The 21,575-nt window shown below is 46.1% G+C and overlaps 1 protein-coding gene across 2 annotated transcripts in view; it reads right to left on the minus strand.

The window, feature by feature from the left end:
• The window catches only part of LOC109423331 (mucin-2), a gene marked incomplete at its 3' end in the record, with an annotated part of 92,168 nt that overhangs the window by 13,246 nt on the left and 57,347 nt on the right, over window positions 1-21,575 (minus strand). For both annotated transcript variants that reach the window (XM_029870576.2, XM_029870575.2), the window contains 1 exon segment: window positions 65-1,904. In XM_029870576.2, coding sequence (XP_029726436.2) covers window positions 65-1,879 — 1,815 coding nt within the window. In that variant the 5' untranslated portion in view covers window positions 1,880-1,904.

The raw sequence follows: 21,575 nt of genomic DNA on the forward strand, positions 1-21,575 counted from the left end.
GGAAGAAATCAAGGAAAGCATTGTCGATCACGGATTTGGTTGCTGGTGTGGTTTGTGGTCGTACCGAATCTACCAGCTTGAATTTGTGGACGAATTGGCCTTCCTTTTCATGACTGGCACGAACGGGTTGTGTGACTTCCTGTTCTTCGTATGTAGACGCAACTGTGGGCTGTGTGTAAGGTCGTCGATTACGGAAGTTTTCCTCTTTGAAGAAAGATTTCATGCGGTTCTCTTCTTGTCGAGAAGTGTGTGGCCTTTCTGTCGTAGTTGTGGTTCTCTGGGTAGTAAAGTCGTCAGTTTCTGGATACAAAGGAATCTTCTGTTCAGGGATGGGTTTGAAGTCGAAGGGTTTGTAGGTCTTGGGGCTGTAGCTTTGTGTTGGGCTTGGGGTAGTAGGTTTCTTGGTTTTGGCTAAGTTGAAGTATTCTTCGTTGACAATGTGTCGGTTGGTGTTGACGCTGTTGAATGGTGAGTGAGAGAAAAGGGCGCGCTCTGTTTGTGGTTGTCGGTAGGATTCTTGTGGAGTTTGAGTATTTCCTCGACTGTAGTTGCTTCGGTCGGTGGTGGGTTTTGAAGTTGGAGAAGTGTAGTGATCCGAATCGTACTGGGGTTTGCTGGCAGGTAAAGTGATAGGAGATTTAGTTGTGATATCTGTGAACTTCAGGGTCGCAGGTTGGTAGTATTCGATGTTCTCCGGTTGACGGTAGTAGTTGGACTGGATCAATGGTTGCTGTACAATCACAGACCCAACGTGCGGAGCAGGAAGTGGGATTTTAGAGAATCCCCCGGGAGTCTTGTAGCTTTGTGGAGCTACGAAGAAGGGAAGATCTCCAGTCTTGGCACTGAGTCGGGTTTGGTCAATGCTGGAGAGATATGGCAACTCGAATTTGGAGTATCCTTTGGGCGGAGCTAAACCGGAAGGCCCAATGAATACCTTGGGCAAGTTCTTGCTTAGGCTGTCCAATACGGCAATGTTGTTGACGTTCTTAAGATTCGATAAAGCATCTGAAACGGAAAGCTTGGCTTGTTTGTCGTCGTTGTACATGAACATTGCTAGTGGAGGTTGGTTGGGCTTAGGTTTGCTGGGCAACGCAACACTCGGAGCAGCTTTGGTTGTGAATGGAGTATTCGTAGTTCTTGGTTTAGCCGTAGTTGTCGCTGCTGTATAGAAGTCATTGATAAGCGATGCACTAACGGGCTGAGGCAAAGAATTAAAACGAGTATTTTCGGGCGTTTGTTTTTGATTGTACAGGGTTTCTACGGGGACGTAGAGCAGTTGAACTTCTTCTTGGGACACTCCAGCTGGAGGTTGTCCTGGGTGACCAGCAGTTGGCGGTTGTCGAAGATGCGTAGTCTGTGGTTGAGCCTGGGATGGAAACTGATACTGATGCTCAACTAAGGAAGGCTTCTCCTGGACTAGGTTTTCTTTCGGCAGCTGAGGATTGAACGCTGGAAGTGGATGTCTCTGGATAGTCTGCACTCCGCCAAATGGTGGATGTTGAATAAACGACTGATGGCTGCCAAAGGGCTGGTTGAATGCCGGTTCTAGTTCTTGTTGAAGAGGCTGTGCAACTGGAGGCGGTGGGAATACCACTCTGCTGGACTGTGCTCCGAATGGCTGGTTCACGTACGAGAACTGGTGATGCTGCGGTTGGGCACTGTTATCGTTTCCTAGAAAACCAGTATTGTCAAAGTAGTTGAGCACCTTAGCACCAGCCTGTCGATCTCCAGGCCGCGACAGAGGAATCCAATCACTGCCTTGCACATTTCCATAATCTGTCAGCTGCCGGGACCATCGTTCACCAGCATGGATGCCCGACAAGCTTAAAACTAAGGCCAATGCCGTAACCCAACATCTTTTGGCGACATCAATCGCCATTCTCACCAAACGTGCGTCCCTCTCCCTGGAATCGAAAAAGAAAAAAAAAACAAAAGTATCAATTATCTACGCTCGTAGTTTTTCGCTACTAAATCAAATTCGCTTTTCTCCTCAAGCTACGCAACCCGGCTTTCCGTTCAGCTTTTACATGTTCCATGTTCGATAGAGCGTGTCATTTCGTCTTTCTGCAATTCAGCAATCCTCACCTCCCCTGCAAACGGACCAATTTGTGCATACACAGAAAGCCTTTTTACTTTCAAAGCATGTGCAAAATGCTCCCCAGCTAGCCAGCGAACGCCAGCGTCTTGTGATGATAACCATTGATTTTCTCCGCGGCGCACGCCACAATCGGATATATCGATGGCCCCTCAACCAGATCATGGAAAATGAAAATAAAACAACACCCGCCTCAGGTATACCCACCGGTAGGAACGCGTAGCATGCCAAGATGGGGTTTATGATTAAAAGGCGTTTTGTACTAAACATTGTGCACATCGCCAGTAGCCGTCGATTTCTCCATCAACCGTTTTTCCCTTGAATTGGCGCAAAATGCTCCGCACGACGGCGACGAGGACGGCGACTACGCCGGTGGAAATATTTGACCATTCCAGGGCTGGTCGCGGAAATAGATGTTTTAAGGATCATAGTAATTGAATAGTGGGTAACTCTCGCTGAGACCGTCCCACTATTTACACCATGTCTTAAAAAATGTTTAAGGTGGCGATTTTCTGAAAATCCTCCCCAAAATAGAACGGAAAATGCATTTGGTTACTCTAATTGATGGACCCCCCGTTAGATAGAACCAGTACCAGTTTTGCGGACCCCTCGATTTTGACCAATTGTTGGCTTATTCAAACCGTTATAATTCGAAAGTTTCTTTATAAACCACCACAAAAACGAAATATTGTTGAAAAGAGAATATATAGAGGTACTTTTTGAAGTTACAAAAAGTTTGGTTGGCCATATTTATTTCGACCGCCATCTTGAATTTATATACCAAAACTTTTTTTTCACCATGTTGGCAACCAAAGACTTTCAAAATTTTTGCGTCAATCGAAAGCTGGGACATTTATACACAAATTCAACACAAATTCGTAAATCATGACACTTTTGCGCGCTGGGCCTGGTGCCGGTTGTTTACATAAATGCAGCGTTATTTGACAGTGATTAGAAGAGCTTATAATTAAAAATTATGTTTTAAGGTTCTTAAGTTCTTTGTGATGAAGGCGATAGTTGAAAGCTGCCACCCGTTATTTGATTATAATCTGTATGATTTCGTACAAGAATATCCTTTTGAAGTTAGGCTGCCAATCACCAAGTAAAAGTAAATAAAACTAAGGTTTCTTCTGGAATTCCTACCGGGGACTCCTCCAAGAAGTTCCTTCTGGCGATTCCATCATGAATTCCTACTGTGAATTCTTCCGAATTCCTTAATAGAATTCTTCTGAAAATTTCTTCAGGAAACTTTTCCTTCAGAATTTTAGCCTGGAGTCCATGAATTCGATCCAGGAATTTCATCAACCACTCCTAAATGACTTCCGAAAGGCACATATCGAAGTTTGTCAAGAAGGAACTTACCAGGAGGATGTCCTGAAGAAAAAGGCGAAAGAATTCTAACAAAAAGTCCTGGAGGATTCCCACAAGGAACAGCTTGAGGATCTCTAGATTTACCAGACCACCTATAAGATTCTCGGAAGAACTTCTGAAGGATTCTTAAAACACGGGAAAGGAAAATCTGGAAGATTCTCAAAAATAGCTCCTGAGAGATTTCCGTACGGAATAATAGGAATGCTCCAAGACCTCTTTCTGGAAGATTTGCAAACGGCATTCCTGGCGGATTCCCAGAAAAAACCGTTGGAGCATCTTCAGAAAAAAGTACGGAAAATCCCAGAAGGAACTTCTGTACGATTCCCAGAAAGAAGAACGGAAGAAACTCCTCAAGAATTCCCAGATGGAGTTCCTGGGGATTTTGGTAGAATTCCTAGAAGGAGCTCCTGGAGGGTTCTCGAAAGCAATTCCTGTACAAAAACTTAGAAAGAACTCCTGGAGGATTCCCAAAAGAAAGAAGTACATTAAAAATTCTGGAGTAATTCCAAAGACGATTATAAAGAGAATTCAGCCTGGGATATTCTTGAATGAGTCCCAGAAAGATTTCCTTGAAGAATGTCAGAATCAACTCTATGAAGAGTCTCAGAAGAACTTTAGAAGAATTTCTATGAAGAATCTAAGAAGAACTTTTGGAGGAATTCCAGGGTGAATACCTGGGGGAACCCCAGGAGGAACTCCCGCAGGAATATCAGGTAGAATTTATAGAGAGGTATTTCAGAAAATATGTTTGTAAGAACTTCAGTAGAAAACCTCAGAAGCTGCTGAACGAATTTGAAAAGGAACATATTGGTGAAAACTCAAGAACATTCTCTAAGAAGATATTTCATGAGTATGTATCTCTCGAAATGAGTTCTTTAATGAATTCGGATTGGCGGAACTTCTGCAGCAATCCCCATAAATTCACAAAGAATTTGAAAAGGGTCATCTGAGCCAGAAGCGACTTCTGGAACAATCCCACTGCCGGTGGAAGCATAATTGTCCCATGTGCATTTTTGGCAATATTGAGATTTTGCAGCCCATGACCATGTATCGTGGGGTACTATCATATGGGGAAATAAAAATAGATAGTTTGTTCCGAAAATTGTTGAAAAAATGCATGGCCGATTTGTAACATTCTTAAAAGTGGACGCATAAGCGTCACGTTTCATTGGAAATCCTATGGAACTATAAAATCGCTCTAAAACAAAAAAATAGTACTCAAATTAAAAATTGGTTAATGTTAGAACACGATTCAGCACTTATACTTCATAGTTGAGACAATTTACTTTTTTCGAACTTTGGACGCGATTTTCTCGATTGCCTCTTTTTGCACATGGGACATTTATGCGTCCACCGGCAGCCCAGGGGAGTGAAACTATTTTTCTAGAGAACTTCTCATCGAATTCCAAGAGATAGACAAGCAAAATGATGGAGGAATCTCAGAAACTTTCTTGAAAGAATCCTAGAAGGAACCCCTTTGGGGAAACCTAGTAAATCTGAAGGAGTTCCAAGAGATTGCATAGAAATATTCCTTGAAAATTCGCAAAGGCATCCTAGAAAAAACTTTTAAAGAATTCTCCGAAAATACTTATGGAGGGATTCCTTGCAGAGGAAAGGCAACATATCTCTCTTTGTTAAGTTATCGAAATCGCGTTCCGGAAGATGGACTCACAACAGTGTCAGATCCCATGTTAGGGGCGGAGGATCGACGTTCGAGTGCCAGGAAAGGACTTAAGGCGAAACTGGAAGCATTTTCTATTTTTTTCGGTTTTTGATTTTTTATTTAATAACGAAGCAATATTTTCAAAATCGGTTTTCGTGCACATGTAGAGCATGGATCAAGGAATCTTCTGAATTTTTTTTAGGTGGAAAATGTTTTCCATTTTCGCAGAAACCATTTTTTTGTAAAATTTTGTTCAAAAATGGTTTCTGCAAAAACGAAAAACATTTTCCACCACAAACAAATCAGAAGATACCTTTATCCATGCTCTACATGTGCACGAAAACCGATTTTGACAATATTGCTTCGTTATTTAATAAAAAATCAAAAACCAAAAAATGGGGAAATGCTTCCAGTTTCGCCTTAATACTCAACTGTGCACAATGGTCCTCTCTTTCGTGAGAAAAAGCACCGCCTGGAAGAAGCAGAATACGAAGAAATGGAACTGCTGTGCCGTTTTCAATGAACACGGAAGTTCTACCAGAAGCTCAATGCATCCCGCAACGGCTTCGTGTAGTGAACCGAAATATGCAGAGATAAGAACGGGAGCCGCTTGATGGACGGACGAGAAGTGATCGAAAGGTGAAAGTTGTACTTTGATGGGCACCTGAATGGCGTGGGGAACGTAGACACTGGAGATCACAATTTGGAATGTGAAAACTTCAGAGCGATCGCCATTTTGAATGCTGGACCAGATCTTCACCGTACGGCAAATCCTTCAAACCTAGCATTCCGTGAATGCTAGGTCTCAACGTATCACCTATTCATCGACTTCAAGGCGGTATACGACATTTTCAACCCCATAGAGTTATCGAGAATCATGGACGAAAACGGCTTTCCTGGGAATCTGACCAGACTACTCAAATCAACGATGGACGGTATAAGGGTTTTGGGTGAACTATCCAGCTCATTCGAATCTTGTCAGGGACTACGACAAGTTGACGCACTCTCATGCCTACCATTCAACACCGTTCGGAAAGGTGGAATGCGATGCGCCGGACTCAACAGCCGTGGCACGATTTTCACAAAATTCGGTCAGTCTGCATTTTTTGCGAAATCCTTTACGGTTTCTACACATATTTGTTCCAGATTTTTTTTTCCAGATTTTAGGATTCGTTCAGAAGTTGCGTCTGGAGTTCTTCCAGGAGTTTCTTCTGAGATTCCTTCAGGAGCTTTTGCCTGGAATCGTTCAGGAAGTACTCCAGAGATACTTCCAGAGATTCTTTCTGGAACTTTCAAGAAATATCTTCTGAGATTACTTCATTACATCAGTTCCTTTTAAATTAATTCCAAAATTTCTCTACAAATTATTCCGAGATTGTTCCAGAAATTCCTTCTAGGAATATTCAGGAATCTCTCCTGTAGTTTCTTCAAAAATTTATTCTAGGATTCCTCTCCTGCGATTCCTCAGGGAGCTATAACTCAGATTTCTTTTGGTATTCCTTCAGAAGTTCTCTCAGGGATCTCTTCTCAGATTCCTTAAAGGTTCCATCTGAGATTTCTCCAGGAACTCATGCCTTCAGAGGCTACTTCTGGGGTTTCATGGGATTTCTTTCGAGATTCATCAAGAAGTTCCGAAAACCCTCCAGTATTTCCAACCGAGATTCTCCTAATAGTTTTTCTTGTAATATATTCAGAAGTTATTTTTCGACTCCCAGAAGCACAATTCTGGTAAATATTCCTGGAAATTCAAGCGATTTCACACGGGATTTCTTTAGGAAATCCGGCGGGAGTTATATTCGGTGATTGCTTCAGGAATGCCTTCCAAGATTCCTTCATAAAACTCCTCCCAAGAGTACGTGAAGGATTATTTCCAGGAAATCCATACGAGATTCCTTCAAGAGTTCCTTCCGGGATTTTTTCAGGAATTCTTTTTTAGATCCTTCCAAGAATCCGACAAGAACTTATTTCAGTATTCCTCAAAACACATCTCCAGGATTCCTCTAGAAACTCCTTTCGAGATTCTTTCAGGAACTACTTCTGGGATTGCTTTCGAAATTCCTACTGTAATTCTACCGGCAACTCCTTCCGGGATTCCTCCAAGAATCTATTCTTCCTGAAACTACTTCCAGGATTCTATTAAGAACTCTTTCCAGGATTCCTCCGGAAACTGCTTCAGGGATTCCTCTGGGAACATCCTGTGAGCTTCTGTCAGGGCTTTTCCAGGAATCCATCCAGGGCTCCATCATGGAATACCTCGGGAACCTCTTCTTGGATTTATTTGAGAACTCTCTCCTGAAAATTCTGGAAACCCTCCAGGAGTTTAGTAAAGAATTCCTCCAGGAGTGTTTAGACGAATGCCCTGATGTTCATTGAATTCCTCATGAAGTTCCTAAAGGTTTTCCTTGGGATAATATAAATACTTGTAGATCTACTCAGTAATAGAGTGCACAGAGTTTTCTGGATCGTGGAAATGAAATAAAAAAAATCGGTTATTTAATGTTAGTGTATCTTTCTAGAAAATTGGCTACAACGATTTTCCGGAAATTTCGTCAGGATTTCTTTCTGGAGTGTTTTTTTGGAAATACCTCTTGAAACTCCTCTCAGGATGTTTTACAAAATTTCCGTATTTTTTCACGCCATTTGTATTGGTATTCCTTTTGTGAATACCTTCCGGAGATTCTTCCGGATTCAATCCAGGCATATTTCCAAGATTCAAATATTTCCTTCCAGGATTTTTCCTTGACAATCTTCCAGGATTCCAGAATTTTGATAGATTTCTTCTGGATTTTTTACGGGGTTCATAAAGAATTTCTCTACAGGTTTTCCCAGAGTTCTCATGGGTTTCAACCAGGATTTATCCCGAGATCTCCACAAGAGTTTCTCTCAGGATATACCGGGGATGTTTGTCGTAGAATTTCTGTTAGGAGTTTCTTTCGGAATTCCACTTGAAGGAGTAATTTCTGGGATTTTTACAAAAGCTCCTCTAAGGGTTTTAATGAGTTTTCTGCAGGAATTCCTTATGAAATTTCCGAAATATTATGAACAAAATCTCAGGTGGATTATTTTTTTTTACAGATTTTCTAGGGATTATACGGAATTCCAGCAGAAATATCTGAAGAAATCCCGGTCAAAATATGCGAAAATCTCCGAAAAAGACTTATTGGAGAAATTTTAAGAAGAATTTCGAAAGAAATCCTGAAAGAAATTGGGAAGTCTAGGAAAAAAAGGTCTGGGACTAATCCCAGGAGGAAATATGAAGGAAATTGAAAAACCTCTAAAATCTCGAGAGAAATCACGTGAAACATCAGAAAATTGTCTCTGGTAGAAATCCCTGGAAAAATTTCTGCAAAAACCCCAAGGGAAACTGTTGAGAATCAATCCCGAAATCACTATGATAAATTCCTGGTAGAACTTTGGGATAATTGTGGAAAGATCTCCGGGAGGAATCCAGCGAGAAACTGTGAAAGAAAGTTGGGGGGGGGGGGGGGGGTGTGAGGGTTACATTCTATAACGGAGACCCCGTAAAAACCTCGAAAAATCTGAAATCGTAAAAATCTCGGATGAGGCTATTTTTGGATGCAAATACGTAAAAACCTCTGGATATACTTGGGAAAATAGAGAAATAAAAAAAAAAGAAAAGTCGGATAACTTTCAAGAAAAACTCCGCGAATGTCAAAATCTCAACATAATCACGGAGTACACACATCTATGTTCATATACAACACGGTGCATGGAATTTTTCGGTTTTGTTTTTTTTTTCTAATTTCAGAGTATTTGGATGTCATTGTTTGTGGAAATGTCAAAGTAATTTCTTGCAATCAACCAGAGAGAAATTCTCTGAATTAACCCAAAAGAACTCAGGAAAAAAATATAAATATTCCTCAATCGATTTTTGCATTATATGGTACGAGCACCGGTTTTGGCCAGTCTAAGGAAAATTATTGAAAAAGCAAAATCAATAACCTATGAAAACTGCCAATATGTCAAATGAAAGGTTTCAATATATATTTTGTAGGAAAAATGCAGAAATCAAGCTAATACTTGATTTTTGTGTTTAATGTGACACTGGTTTGGTGTGACTTTGGTTTGTATTTTGGCCAATCACGTGTATTTCTTATGTGAGACGCATCTTGGCCAATAATTTGTTAAGGAAAATTATTTTTCTACCATTTTTTAATTAGAATCTATGGTTTTCACAGCTGCAATCATCATATTATATTAGGACTATGGACAAAACACCTGACTGGCCAAAACTGAACCCAAGTAACACACTTGTCACGGAAGAGTCACGGCGGCGCAGGTTTTTGTTGTGCAGAAGTCAGTGTGACTTACTTCTAGCAAGTAAGTATTTATTTGTTAGAAGTAAGTCACAGTGACCTCTGCGCAACAAAAACCTGCGCCGCCGTGACTCTTCCGTGACAAGTGTGTTACTTGGGAAGCTTCTACCCTATTCGAAAAAGTTTTGTTAAACAGTTCAGCGATTTGGTTGAATCCCTTGGATAATAAATCTTACACATTTGCTCTTAATTTTTTTAACTTAAGTTTTGAGGATATTTTTGTATAGTAAAGAAATTTCATTTAAAACATTGCGTTTATCAATCTATCGACTAACGCCTACGAGTTATGGAATCAAAGCGAACTGTACCGCATCAGAGTTGTAAGTTTATTCGCACAATAGAAATCCACTAGAACGCCAATGGCGCTGTACTCAGTTTTCCTATTTAATTATTTTAATAACTTTAGTTGTAATAATTGATTATGTTTAAGTGCCCATTGGATTTCTGTGGCTGGTTATTCTAATATTCGCATTCGCCTTCTTTGTGAGTAAGAAGCAAAACGAAAACAAAAACACTCATGAGTTTTTATTCGTGAAGAACTAGTGGAGGTGCGGGAAGTGCATTTTAGTGTGGTTATAATAAATAGCAATGGTTGAAGCTTCGCGAATCAAATGCGAGTGCTTACCAGCTTCGTTTACTCACGAATAAAGTAGTGCGAGTATTCCCGGGCCTCTGCTGTTCGCGAGTAGGTTTGTGTCTGCTCAGCTGCAATCTTCATCATTTTCCATCTCTGATCAACACTCAAACCCACATGAATTTATGAATAATCACTTCCTTCCTCTTTCCCACATTGACCTGTAACCTGACGTGACAGGCGCAATACTCTCATATTCCTTTCCGTCTGTTACCAAAACACACAGATTACAGACTATTAGACAAGATTGACATAATCCTTCAACGACTGAAAGCTGTCCTGGCCTCGTCCTTGCAACAGCTGAGGGAAAGAAAGATGGTTGGACATCAAAGAAATGTGTGTAGAGACTTCTAAGTTCTGTCAGGCCTAAGTGTCACGGGAGTTTGGGTGTGGTTAGTGGAAGACTTAAGTCCAAAGGATACGTTTGGTCAACATTTAGGTACCAAAACAATGTACAGGGACAAACTCAACAAATTATACAAATTTCAGTACTCTATAACGGTTCAAAAACAGTAATCATATCACTAACAGGTGACTCGCTACCAGGCCTGCCATTCGCGTGTGGGTATGGGACCACGCTACCCCGAGCCCGAGGGGAGCTGCCAATTCTTCTGACGGAGCGGATTCCTAAAAACACCTTCTACAAAAGCCGCTCTTGCGCTCTCTGTTGAACGAACGAGATCCGGTTTAGGATTATTGGTCTGGTCATGCAGTTGCACCGCAGCCAACCGCCTACTTGATCGCCATACGGTTCCGAGCCGGTTGTTGCACGGCGGCGGTGGCGCGGCGTGGCGATGCAGGCGCGTCTCATGGCCAACTCTGATGTGTTGTTGGCGCGGGATGACGATGACGCCGGGCGACAACGATTGAAGAATGTGGGGAGTGAAAGTGTTTTTATAGGCACAAATCATAGCATAATGTAATAAGGTGGTAATAAGATCTCTGCTGGCCTGAGATGTTGAGGCAGGTTTCGGAGTGCGAGCACCTGTCGCGAGTAGCAGCGCGCCGCGACCGCGGGATGATGATGTGACGTCATCTTCCAGTGTTGTTATTGCTGCCCTCCTCTGGATGGGATAAGATCTTTGTGTAGCGGGTGGTCGGTCAGGTGAGTCTTAACGGCGTGTGCGGCGGGTGCAATGATTAACGGCTGGTGAATGCAGAAAAGCGTGGCGGCGAATCACTAGGGGGTGGTTGCAGCCGGTGCATTTTTGAGCCCTTTGCCTTTGGCCGGCTATATCTCCAGTCAAAAGGGTGATCAGGGAAGTGATTGTCTAAAGCACGGAAGAGTGCCAAGCACTAGCGTTGCCGGGGTGAGGTTAATTTGATCGTGATTATTGTTCGATCTAGTTCGGCTTGTGACGGTCATAGTTTCTATGAAAAAATAAGTGGAAATCGTGACTTTTGTGATCGGTTTGTTTTATAGACCCATGCATACAAGGTATTGATCAACTGAATTATCAACTCGAAGCTTGTTTGAACTCAAACGTAAGATTGTCATCTTCAATAGTTCTACGCCAAGCACATCTGTTCGCTCCTGCTTCTCTCCAAATTCAGGAAGTTACTGTACTAGCTAAATCACTCTCTACTTGGTCAGCCTACCTGACCTGTTGTACACCGTGTCGTATTGTACCATCCAGAATTCTTGCAGCATACCCTGCCGATCATATCCTTCCAGATTTGGCAATCTACGGGCTAGGCGGCGGATGCAGCGAGCACGATCAGAGGAAGAGTGAAACGAACGGCGGGTGGTGTTCGCCGCTGCAAAAGCCGCGTTTAAGACCGAGATAAGAGCAAGCAAAAAGGCCTGCTTTGAGGGGCTCTGTCAGAGTGCCAATACGAACCCGTGAGGTGACGCCTACAGGATCGTTATGGCCAAGACGAGAGGTGTGATGGCTCCTACAGAGCAATCTCCAGATATGTTGGAGGGGATCATTGGAGTACTTTTTCCGCGTCATGATCCTAGTCCTTGTGCTCCTTTCGTAGGACAGCCGGGGACTGGGGCTGGCGATGAGGAGAGGGTCACCGATGTGGAACTTGCGGGGATAGCTAAGTCCCTTAGGGTAGGTAAGGCCCCAGGTCCGGACGGAGTTCCGAACCTGGCCTTAAAAGTAGCTATTGCAGAGGCTCCCGAGATGTTCAGGTCTGCTATGCAGAAATGCCTGGACGAGGGAGTTTTCCCAGAAGCTTGGAAGAGGCAGAGCCTGGTACTATTGCCAAAGGCGGGGAAACCACCCGGAGACCCGTCGGCATATAGACCTGCTTGATTGACACGGCGGGGAAGGTGCTCGAAAAGATCTTCCTCAATAGAATGTTGAGGTTCACTGAGGGCGAAAATGGTCTTTCGAGCAACCAGTACGGCTTCCGGAAGGGAAGGTTCACCGTAGACGCTATCTTGTCGGTTACAAAAACCGCCGAGAAAGCACTCGAGCCTAAGAGGAGGGGAATTCGCTTCTGCGCAGTAGTGACTCTGGATGTAAGAAATGCGTTTAATAGCGCCAGTTGGTCTGCTATTGCCGATGCGCTCTTGCGTCTGGGGATACCGGAGTACTTGTACAAGATTCTCGGAAGCTACTCTCAGAATCGCGTACTAGTCTACGACACGAAGGTGGGTCGGAAGTGCTTTCACATAACCTCAGGAGTCCCGCAAGGTTCCATCCTGGGTCCGGTGTTATGGAATGTCATGTACGACGAGGTGTTGAGGTTATAGTACCCAGTGGGAGTGGAGATTGTCGGCTTTGCCGATGACATTACGCTCGAAGTCTACGGTGAAACGATCGAGGAGGTGAAGTTGACTACCGACCACTCGATCAAGGTTGTGGAGGCGTGGATGCGGTCCAGGAAACTGGAGCTAGCTCACCACAAGACAGAGGTGACGGTTGTTAACAACCGGAAGTCGGAGCAGCAGACGGAGATCAGTGTAGGAGAGTGCACTATCCTGTCAAAGCGCTCCGTCAAACACTTGGGCGTGATGATCGTCGATAAGCTTACCTTCGGTAGCCACGTCGATTATGCCTGTAAAAGAGCCTCCACAGCTATTGCGGCACTGTCCCGGATGATGTCCAATAGCTCTGCGGTGTACGCCAGTAAGCGCAAGCTTCTGGCTAGTGTTGATACGGCCATACTTAGGAATGGCGGCCCGGTGTGGGGCACCGCGCTAAGTACTAAATGCTACCGACGGAAGCTGGAAAGTACTTACAGGCTTATGTGTCTGAGGGTTGCGAGCGCGTACCGTACCGTGTCACACGATGCTCTCTGCGTCATTACTGGTATGGTGCCTATCAGCATTCTTATCAGCGAGGACATGGAGTGCTTCGAAATGCGCGGCACAAGAGGCATACACAGGACTGCCAGGATGGCCTCCATAGGACCTATGGTGGACCCATAGATTGATACCGAGGGTAGATAGTTGGATTAATAGGCGCCATGGGGAAGTTACATTCCACCTGACACAGGTCCTTACAGAGCATGGTTGCTTCCGACAGTATCTACACCGTTTCGGGCATTCGGATTCTCCCGAGTGCCCAGTGTACAATGGTTTAGAGGAAACAGCGGAACACGTCTTGTTCGTGTGCCCGCGTGTTCGCACAATGCGTGACCGCATGCTTGCCATATGCGGGGAGGACACAACTCCGGATAATTTGGTCCAGAGGATGTGTAGGGATGAGGTTAGCTGGAACGCCGTTTCAACGGCTATCACCCATATCGTCTGGGAGCTACAGAGGAGGTGGCGCGTGGACTCGGAGAATGGCTAGTCCAGATGCAGTACAAGAGGTGTTCCAGGGGTTCGAAGTCGGCTTCGTAGGTCATACCGGTGCCCTGCGGTCGAGATCGACCCTTACAGCGATTAAGTGGCCGCGGAGAGGAAGTCCCGGTAGCGGTGTTGTCGTGGCGTCGGTCTACTGGGTTGGATCCGAGGTCGCGGTTGGAAAGGGGTCCCCGGCAAGGGTCTGGGCAGGTGGAGACCCTGTTGTCAGCAACCTTCTGGTGCAGCTGATAGGGCCTGAAGGGTAGTGATACCCTTGCCTTCAGCAGGTCAGATCGGGTTGCACGTGGGCATCAGTTCTTGATGTCTGCAAAGCAGTTGGGCGCGGGCGGGGTTGACCCTGCTCGCCTTCCGAGGACAAAAGGGAGTGGCGAGGACCACTCGGAAAACTGGCTAAGCGCCAGCATGTTACCGTGATGGACTCTCTAGAGCAGGTCATCGATGTTCGTTGCTGCTAGGCTACGCAGCTAACCTTGAGGGTGCGATATGCACTAGCCCCTCTCTGAAGCAATACCTTCTTGGTGGTTCCGGAGAGACGTGGGGTTTGGCGCCCATAGGAAAGTGTTTTAGTGGGTCGAGGAGCGAGTAGTCCTGGCTTTTACTAGTGTTGTAGAAGACGGCCTTAACCCCACACTACCCTAACCTTCCTGTTAGGGTGTCTGTTGAGCAGATTTTTCCCCTTTATGGTTCATAGGTTCCCAAACTTTCAGGTCGCGCGACCCCCTTTTGCCAGCAGACGTAGTTTTCGCGACTCACCATAGAAATTCCCTCATTTGTTGTATGTTATAGTAAAATATTTTACTGTCTCTCGCGATCCCCTGGATGAAGGCCGGCGACCCCCCTGGGGGGTCGCGACCCACAGTTTGGAAAACCATGGTTTAGAAGAAAAAAAAATGGCAATCTTCTGAACTTGCTTCTGAATATGCCGGATTCGTCGCTGAGCGCAGCGAACTAAGAATAACGATATGTTCAAGGAAGACTTGCAAACACTTGGAATATTGGAGCGATGACTGCTAAGGACGATCTTTAGCGATGTATGTATATGAGAACGGCTGCAAAACGGTGAGTCGATAAGGAGAGCGTCCAATATAGCTCTGGTCCTCACAAGTTCCTACCTCATGCTTATACGGGTCAAACGATGACAAAGACCGCCAGCTAAGAGTTGTGTGCTTAGCTGGTAGCGCAGCCTGGGCACTGTTGTCCTTCTGACTTCAGCTAGATTGAGGAGGTACGATCCGAGTGTCTGTTCACCAAGGAGGTGCGGCTCAAACAGCGTCTGTTCTGGCATCCAGCGGCTGAGTAAGAAACGCTGCACCACGCCCAGCTAGATCCAAGGTGGTAGCCCCATCAGCGTGGTCGTCCCAGTGTTGGTTGGGACGTTAAACAGAACTGGCACGATGGCCCTCCGGCGAGACAGGAGTGTTGGCGTAGGCCCAATAAGCCACCCGTAAAAATCCCCAATTGCGAATAACATAGGAGAAAATACGACTCGATACAATCGGCAAAGACCCACGCGACGAAATAAGGACTACGATTGGAAACTTGGAACATGGAATTGCAAGTCACTAGGTTTCGCAGGATGTGACAGGATAATCTATGACGAACTACATCCCCGCAACTTCGACATCGTGGCGTTGCAGGAACTTTGTTGGACTGGACAGAAAGTGTGGAAAAGCGGGCATCGAGCGGCTACCTTCTACCAAAGCTGTGGCACCACCAATGAACTGGGAACAGGATTTATAGTGTTGGGCAAGATGCGACAACGTGTGATCGGGTGGCAGCCGATCAACGCAAGGATGTGCATGTTGAGAGTTAAGGGCCGTTTCTTCAACTACAGCATCATCAACGTCCACTGCCCACACGAAGGGAGACCCGATGATGAGAAAGAAGCGTTCTACGCGCAGTTAGAGCAAACATACGATGGTTGCTCGCCGCGTGACGTGAAAATCGTTGTCGGCGACATGAACGCGCAGGTAGGAAGGGAGGAAATGTACAGACCGGTAATCGGGCGAAACAGCCTGCACGCCGTATCGAATGATAACGGCCAGCGATGCGTAAACTTTGCAGCCTCCCGTGGTATGGTAGTCCGAAGCACCTTCTTTCCCCGCAAAGATATCCACAAAGCCACCTGGAGATCACCCGACCACCAAACAGAAAACCAAATCGACCACGTTCTAATCGACGGTAAATTCTTCTCGGATATAACCAACGTCCGCACATACCGCAGTGCGAATATAGATTCGGATCACTACTTAGTCGCTGTATGCATGCGCTCAAAACTTTCGACAGTTATCACCACGCGTCGAAGTCGAACGCCGCGGCTCAACATCGAGCAACTTCGTAACGTAGAAGTGGCTCAAGACTACGCGCAGCAGTTAGCAGTGGCCCTACCAACGGAAGAGCAGCTTGGCGCAGCTACACTTGAAGATGGCTGGAGGGACATCCGATCCGCCATAGGTAGTACCTCGGCTACAGCACTAGGCTTCGCGACTCCGAATCACAGAAACGACTGGTACGACGGCGAATGTGAACAGTTGAAAAACGAGAAGAATGCAGCATGAGCGAGAATGCTGCAACACCGTACGAGAGCGAATGAGGTACGTTACAAACAGGCGCGGAACAGGCAGAACTCAGTCTTCCGGATGAAGAAGCGCCAGCAGGAAGAACGAGATCGCGAAGCGCTAAGGACACACGAAAGTTCTACGAGAAGCTGAACCGCTCGCGCAGAGGCTTTGTGCCACAAGCCGACATGTGCCGAGATAATCACGGGAATATTCTCACGAGCGAGCGTGAGGTGGTCGAGAGGTGGCGGCAGCATTACGATGAGCACCTCAATGGCGACGTTGCAAGTACCGAAGCTGGCGTGGTAACAGATCTAGGAGTATGTGCACAGGACGAAAGACTTCCGGCCCCTGACCTTCAAGAGATTGAGGAGGAGGTTGGCCGGTTGAAAAACAACAAAGCCGCTGGAGCAGATCAACTACCAAGCGAGCTTCTAAAATACGGTGGAGAAGCACTGGTGAGAGCACTACACTGGGTCATTACCAAGATTTGGGAGGAGGAAGTATTACCGGAGGAATGGATGGAAGGTATCGTGTGTCCCATCTACAAAAAGGGCGACAAGTTGGATTGCGGAAACTACCGCGCGATCACACTACTGAGCGCTGCCTACAAGATACTCTCCCAAATTTTATGCCGCCGTCTATCACCGATTGCAAGAGAGTTCGTGGGGCAATATCAGGCTGGATTCATGGGTGAACGCGCTACAACGGACCAGATGTTCGCCATCCGCCAGGTGTTGCAGAAATGCCGCGAATACAACGTGCCCACACATCACTTGTTCATCGATTTCAAATCGGCGTATGATACAATCGATCGAGAACAGCTATGGCAGATTATGCACGAATACGGATTCCCGGATAAACTGATACGGTTGATCAAGGCGACGATGGATCGAGTGATGTGCGTAGTTCGAGTATCAGGGACACTCTCGAGTCCCTTCGAATCTCGCAGAGGGTTACGGCAAGGTGATGGTCTTTCGTGCTTGCTGTTCAACATTGCTTTGGAGGGTGTAATAAGAAGAGCGGGGATAAACACGAGTGGGACGATTTTCACGAAGTCCGTTCAGCTGCTTGGTTTCGCCGATGATATTGATATTATTGCTCGTAAATTTGAGACGATGGCGGAAACGTACATCCGACTAAAGAGTGAAGCCAGGCGAATCGGACTAGTCATTAATGTGTCGAAGACAAAGTACATGATGGCAAAGGGCTCCAGGGAGGAATCACCGCGCCCGCCACCCCGAATTCATATCGACGGTGATGAAATCGAGGCGGTTGAAGAATTCGTGTACTTGGGCTCACTGGTGACCGACGACAACGACACCAGCAGAGAAATTCAGAGGCGCATTGTGGCAGGAAATCGTGCCTACTTTGGACTCCGCAGAACTCTACGATCGAATAAAGTTCGCCGTAACACGAAGTTAACCATCTACAAAACGTTGATTAGACCGGTCGTCCTCTATGGGCACGAAACATGGACCCTACGTGCAGAGGACCAACGCGCCCTTGGAGTTTTCGAACGGAAGGTGTTGCGTACCATCTACGGCGGAGTGCAGATGGAAGACGGGACTTGGAGAAGGCGAATGAACCACGAGCTGCATCAGCTGCTGAGAGAACCAACCATCGTCCACACCGCGAAAATCGGGAGGCTACGGTGGGCGGGTCACGTCATCAGGATGTCGGATAGCAACCCGACTAAAATGGTTTTCGAGAGTCATCCGACCGGTACAAGAAGACGTGGAGCGCAGCGAGCTAGGTGGGTCGACCAAGTGGAGGACGATCTGCGGACCCTACGCAGAGTGCGGAACTGGAGACAAACAGCCATGGACCGAGTGGGATGGAGGCGGCTACTATGTACAGCAGAGGCCACCCCGGCCTTAGCCTGACCGGTAAGTAAGTAAGTATATGAGAACGATGTGTAGCGGTGAACGATGTACAAAGAGCTCTTTGCGCTCTAAGGTGAACTCAGTATCCAGAAGGTTGCCAAAGCTGGAAGGATATGGTGAACAGGAAATGTTGCAAGAATGCAACCCAGGATAGTAACCCTGTATACATTGTTTTTGCTAGGAATCCGGTTGGAAAAAGACGATGTGGACTAACCAGGTAGAAAGAATCAAGCGAGTTTCATAGCCTATATGTTATTTTTGTGAAGATGTGAAAAAAATTAAAGAAATGATAAAAATGTGTTACATTTACTTAAACTTTTCACCTTACCGTAATTCAAAATATGTACAAATTGTACAAAGCACATTTGAATAACTTAATCTCAATTCGTTTCGAAATATAGTTAATGCATGAATCAGAATGGCATTAACATAAAACACCACACTGATTCGGTAAGAAAAAAAATCTAGACATCTCCAAGAAGAACATACAGTGCGCGGTGATGCAAACGACCACATTTCATAGGAAATCATTAATCTAGTTTCTCAGCCTGGTTTGCATTTCTCAACGTCAAAACTCTTCGCTCGCTCGACCCCGGTTGAGATTGTTCTGTCAAGATTTCAGTGTCTGACCTGACACCCTCTGGACAGAGCGGCCCAGCCGGCAATGGTCTCACCTGGCCTTATGGCCGGCGCGGCGGCCCATGTGTGGGGTCTTTCTGTTTCGCTGCACCCGGCAACTTCAGAAACCGGACGGACCAACGGACGGAATGGGAACCGAGCAAATGCACGAGAAACAGACCAACCGACCAAACGAACGAAAGTAAAAGTTTCATTGTTCTGCTGAAATAATATTTTTCTTAGGAGGTACCGACGACCGGCCGACAATGTAATCCCATCCATACGTAATAGTCGTGGGAATGGCGCTGGATCCGACGGACGGATGAAGTGCGCGATGACGACGGCGACGACTAGGATGGCGGGCGCGGGGAGGTTGTTAAATATAAATTCAATTTTATAATTTTCGAGAGCAGAGCTTTAGTGGCGCGGCCGCGGGTGCTGGCTAATGCATGTGTACGTAGAGGTACTCAACACTTGACGTGAGAAGTCATTGCTCTAATGCAATGCGCGCGGCTCAACTCGGTTATTTCTTAATATGTACGATTGCGTGCTTCTCGGTGCAACAGGGTGGAAGTGCCTCTACAAACTAATACAGTGTTTTTCCAGTATGAACACTGAGTTTCTGTTACAGTTTTCGAATCTTGAATTTTATAACGATTTTATGAATACTTGCTTCTACACACTTAGAAAAATTCATGTAAATTTGTGTCACTTGGATGCACATATGATGTAGTTTTCTGTCGCATACATACATTTACATACATTTAACAACATCACATTTAAGACAATACATAATCAACAATAGTACACCACAATACTCGATGAGTGGCAGCCGCTCTCTATCCTCGGTCGCGCCTAATGTTCGACAGGTCGCGCTCCACCTGGTCCGCCCATCGTGCTCTCTGCGCTCCACGCCTTCTTGTGCCAACCGGATGAGTAGCAAACACCAGTTTTGCAGGGTTGTTACCTGGCATTCTTGCAACATGCCCTGCCCACCGTATTCTTCTGGCTTTGGATGCTAGGTACGCCTTAAAGTGCAGCGAGCTCGTGGTTCATCCTTCTCCGCCACACACCGTTTGCCTGCATACTGCCGAAGATCGTCCTTAGCACGTGTCGCTCGAAAACTCCGAGTGCTTGCAGGCAGGTCCTCCTCGAGCATGGTCCATGCTCTCGTGTCCGTTGAGGACCGCCGGCCTTATTAGCGTTTTGTACATGGTGCATTTAGTGCGCGGGTGAATCTTTTTCGACCACAGCTTCTTCTGGAGCCCGTAGTAGGCCCGACTTCCGCTGATGATGCGCCTTCGAATTTCACGACTCACGTTGTCATCAGCTGTCAGTAAGGATCCGAGGTAGACAAATTCCTCCACCACCTCGGAAGTATCCCCGTCTATCGTAACATTACTACACAGACGGATCCGGTCAAGTTCGGTTCCGCCTACCAGCATGTACTTTGTTTTTGAGGCATTCACCACCAGTTCGACCTTTGCTGCTTCGCGTTTCAGGCGGGTGTACAGCTCTGCCACCGTTCCAAATGTTCTGGCAATAATGTCCATGTCATCCGCAAAGCTTGTGTGCTTTGACCGGGTTGACCGGGTTTTGTGAAAATCGGCTGTTGAGCCCGGCTCGTCGCATCACACCTTCCAGAGCGATGTTGAAGAGTAGGCATGAGAGTCCATCACCTTGTCTCAGTCCTCGGCGAGATTCGAATGAACTGGATAGTTCACCCGAAACCCTTACGCAGTTTTGCACACCATCCCATCGTTGCTTTAATCAGTCTAGTCAGCTTCCCAGGAAAGCCGTTTTCGTCCATGATTCTCCATAGCTCTGCGCGGACGAAACTGTCGTATGCTGCTTTGAAGTCGATGAACAGGTGATGCGTTGGGACCTGGTATTCAAGGCATTTCTGGAAGATTTACCGTACGGTGAAGATCTGGTCCGTCGTCGACCGGGCGTCGATGAAGTCGACTTGATAACTTCCCACGAATTCATTCGTTTTAGATGACAGGTGACGGAAGATGATCTGGGATAGCACTTTGTAGGCAGCATTCAAAATAGTGATCGCTCTGAAGTTCTCACATTCCAAATCGTCGCCTTTCTTGTGAATGGGGCAGATTACCCCTTTCTTCCTCTACTCCGGTAGCTGTTCGGTTTCCCAGATCCTGACTATCAGCCGATGCAAACAGGTGGCCAACTTTTCTGGGCCCATCTTGATGAGTTCAGCTGCGATACCATCCTTACCAGCTGCTTTGTTGGTTTTGAGCTGGTGAATGGCATCCTTAACTTCCCTCAGCGTGGGAGTTGGTTCATTACCGTCCTCGGCTGCACTGGCGTCGTCGTTTCATCCGTTGCCATGGGCTCCCGTGCCTACGTTCTCCACGCCGTTCAGGTGCTGATCGAAGTGCTGCTTCCACCTTTCGATCACCTCACGTCCGTCCATCAAAAGCCCTTCGTTTTTATCCCTGCATATTTCGGCTCGCGGCACGAAGCCGTTCTGTCGAGTCCCTTACTGCAGCATTACCGCCCTCGCTGCGTTCTTCTCCTCCAAAACCGTTCTGCACTCTTCGTCGAACCATTCGTTCCGGCGATTCCGTTCTACGTATCCGATGGTGCTCTCGGCTGCGTCGTGGATGGCTGCTTTCACTGTACT

This window comes from Aedes albopictus, chromosome 2 (assembly GCF_035046485.1).
Source record: "Aedes albopictus strain Foshan chromosome 2, AalbF5, whole genome shotgun sequence".
Lineage (NCBI taxonomy): Eukaryota > Metazoa > Arthropoda > Insecta > Diptera > Culicidae > Aedes > Aedes albopictus.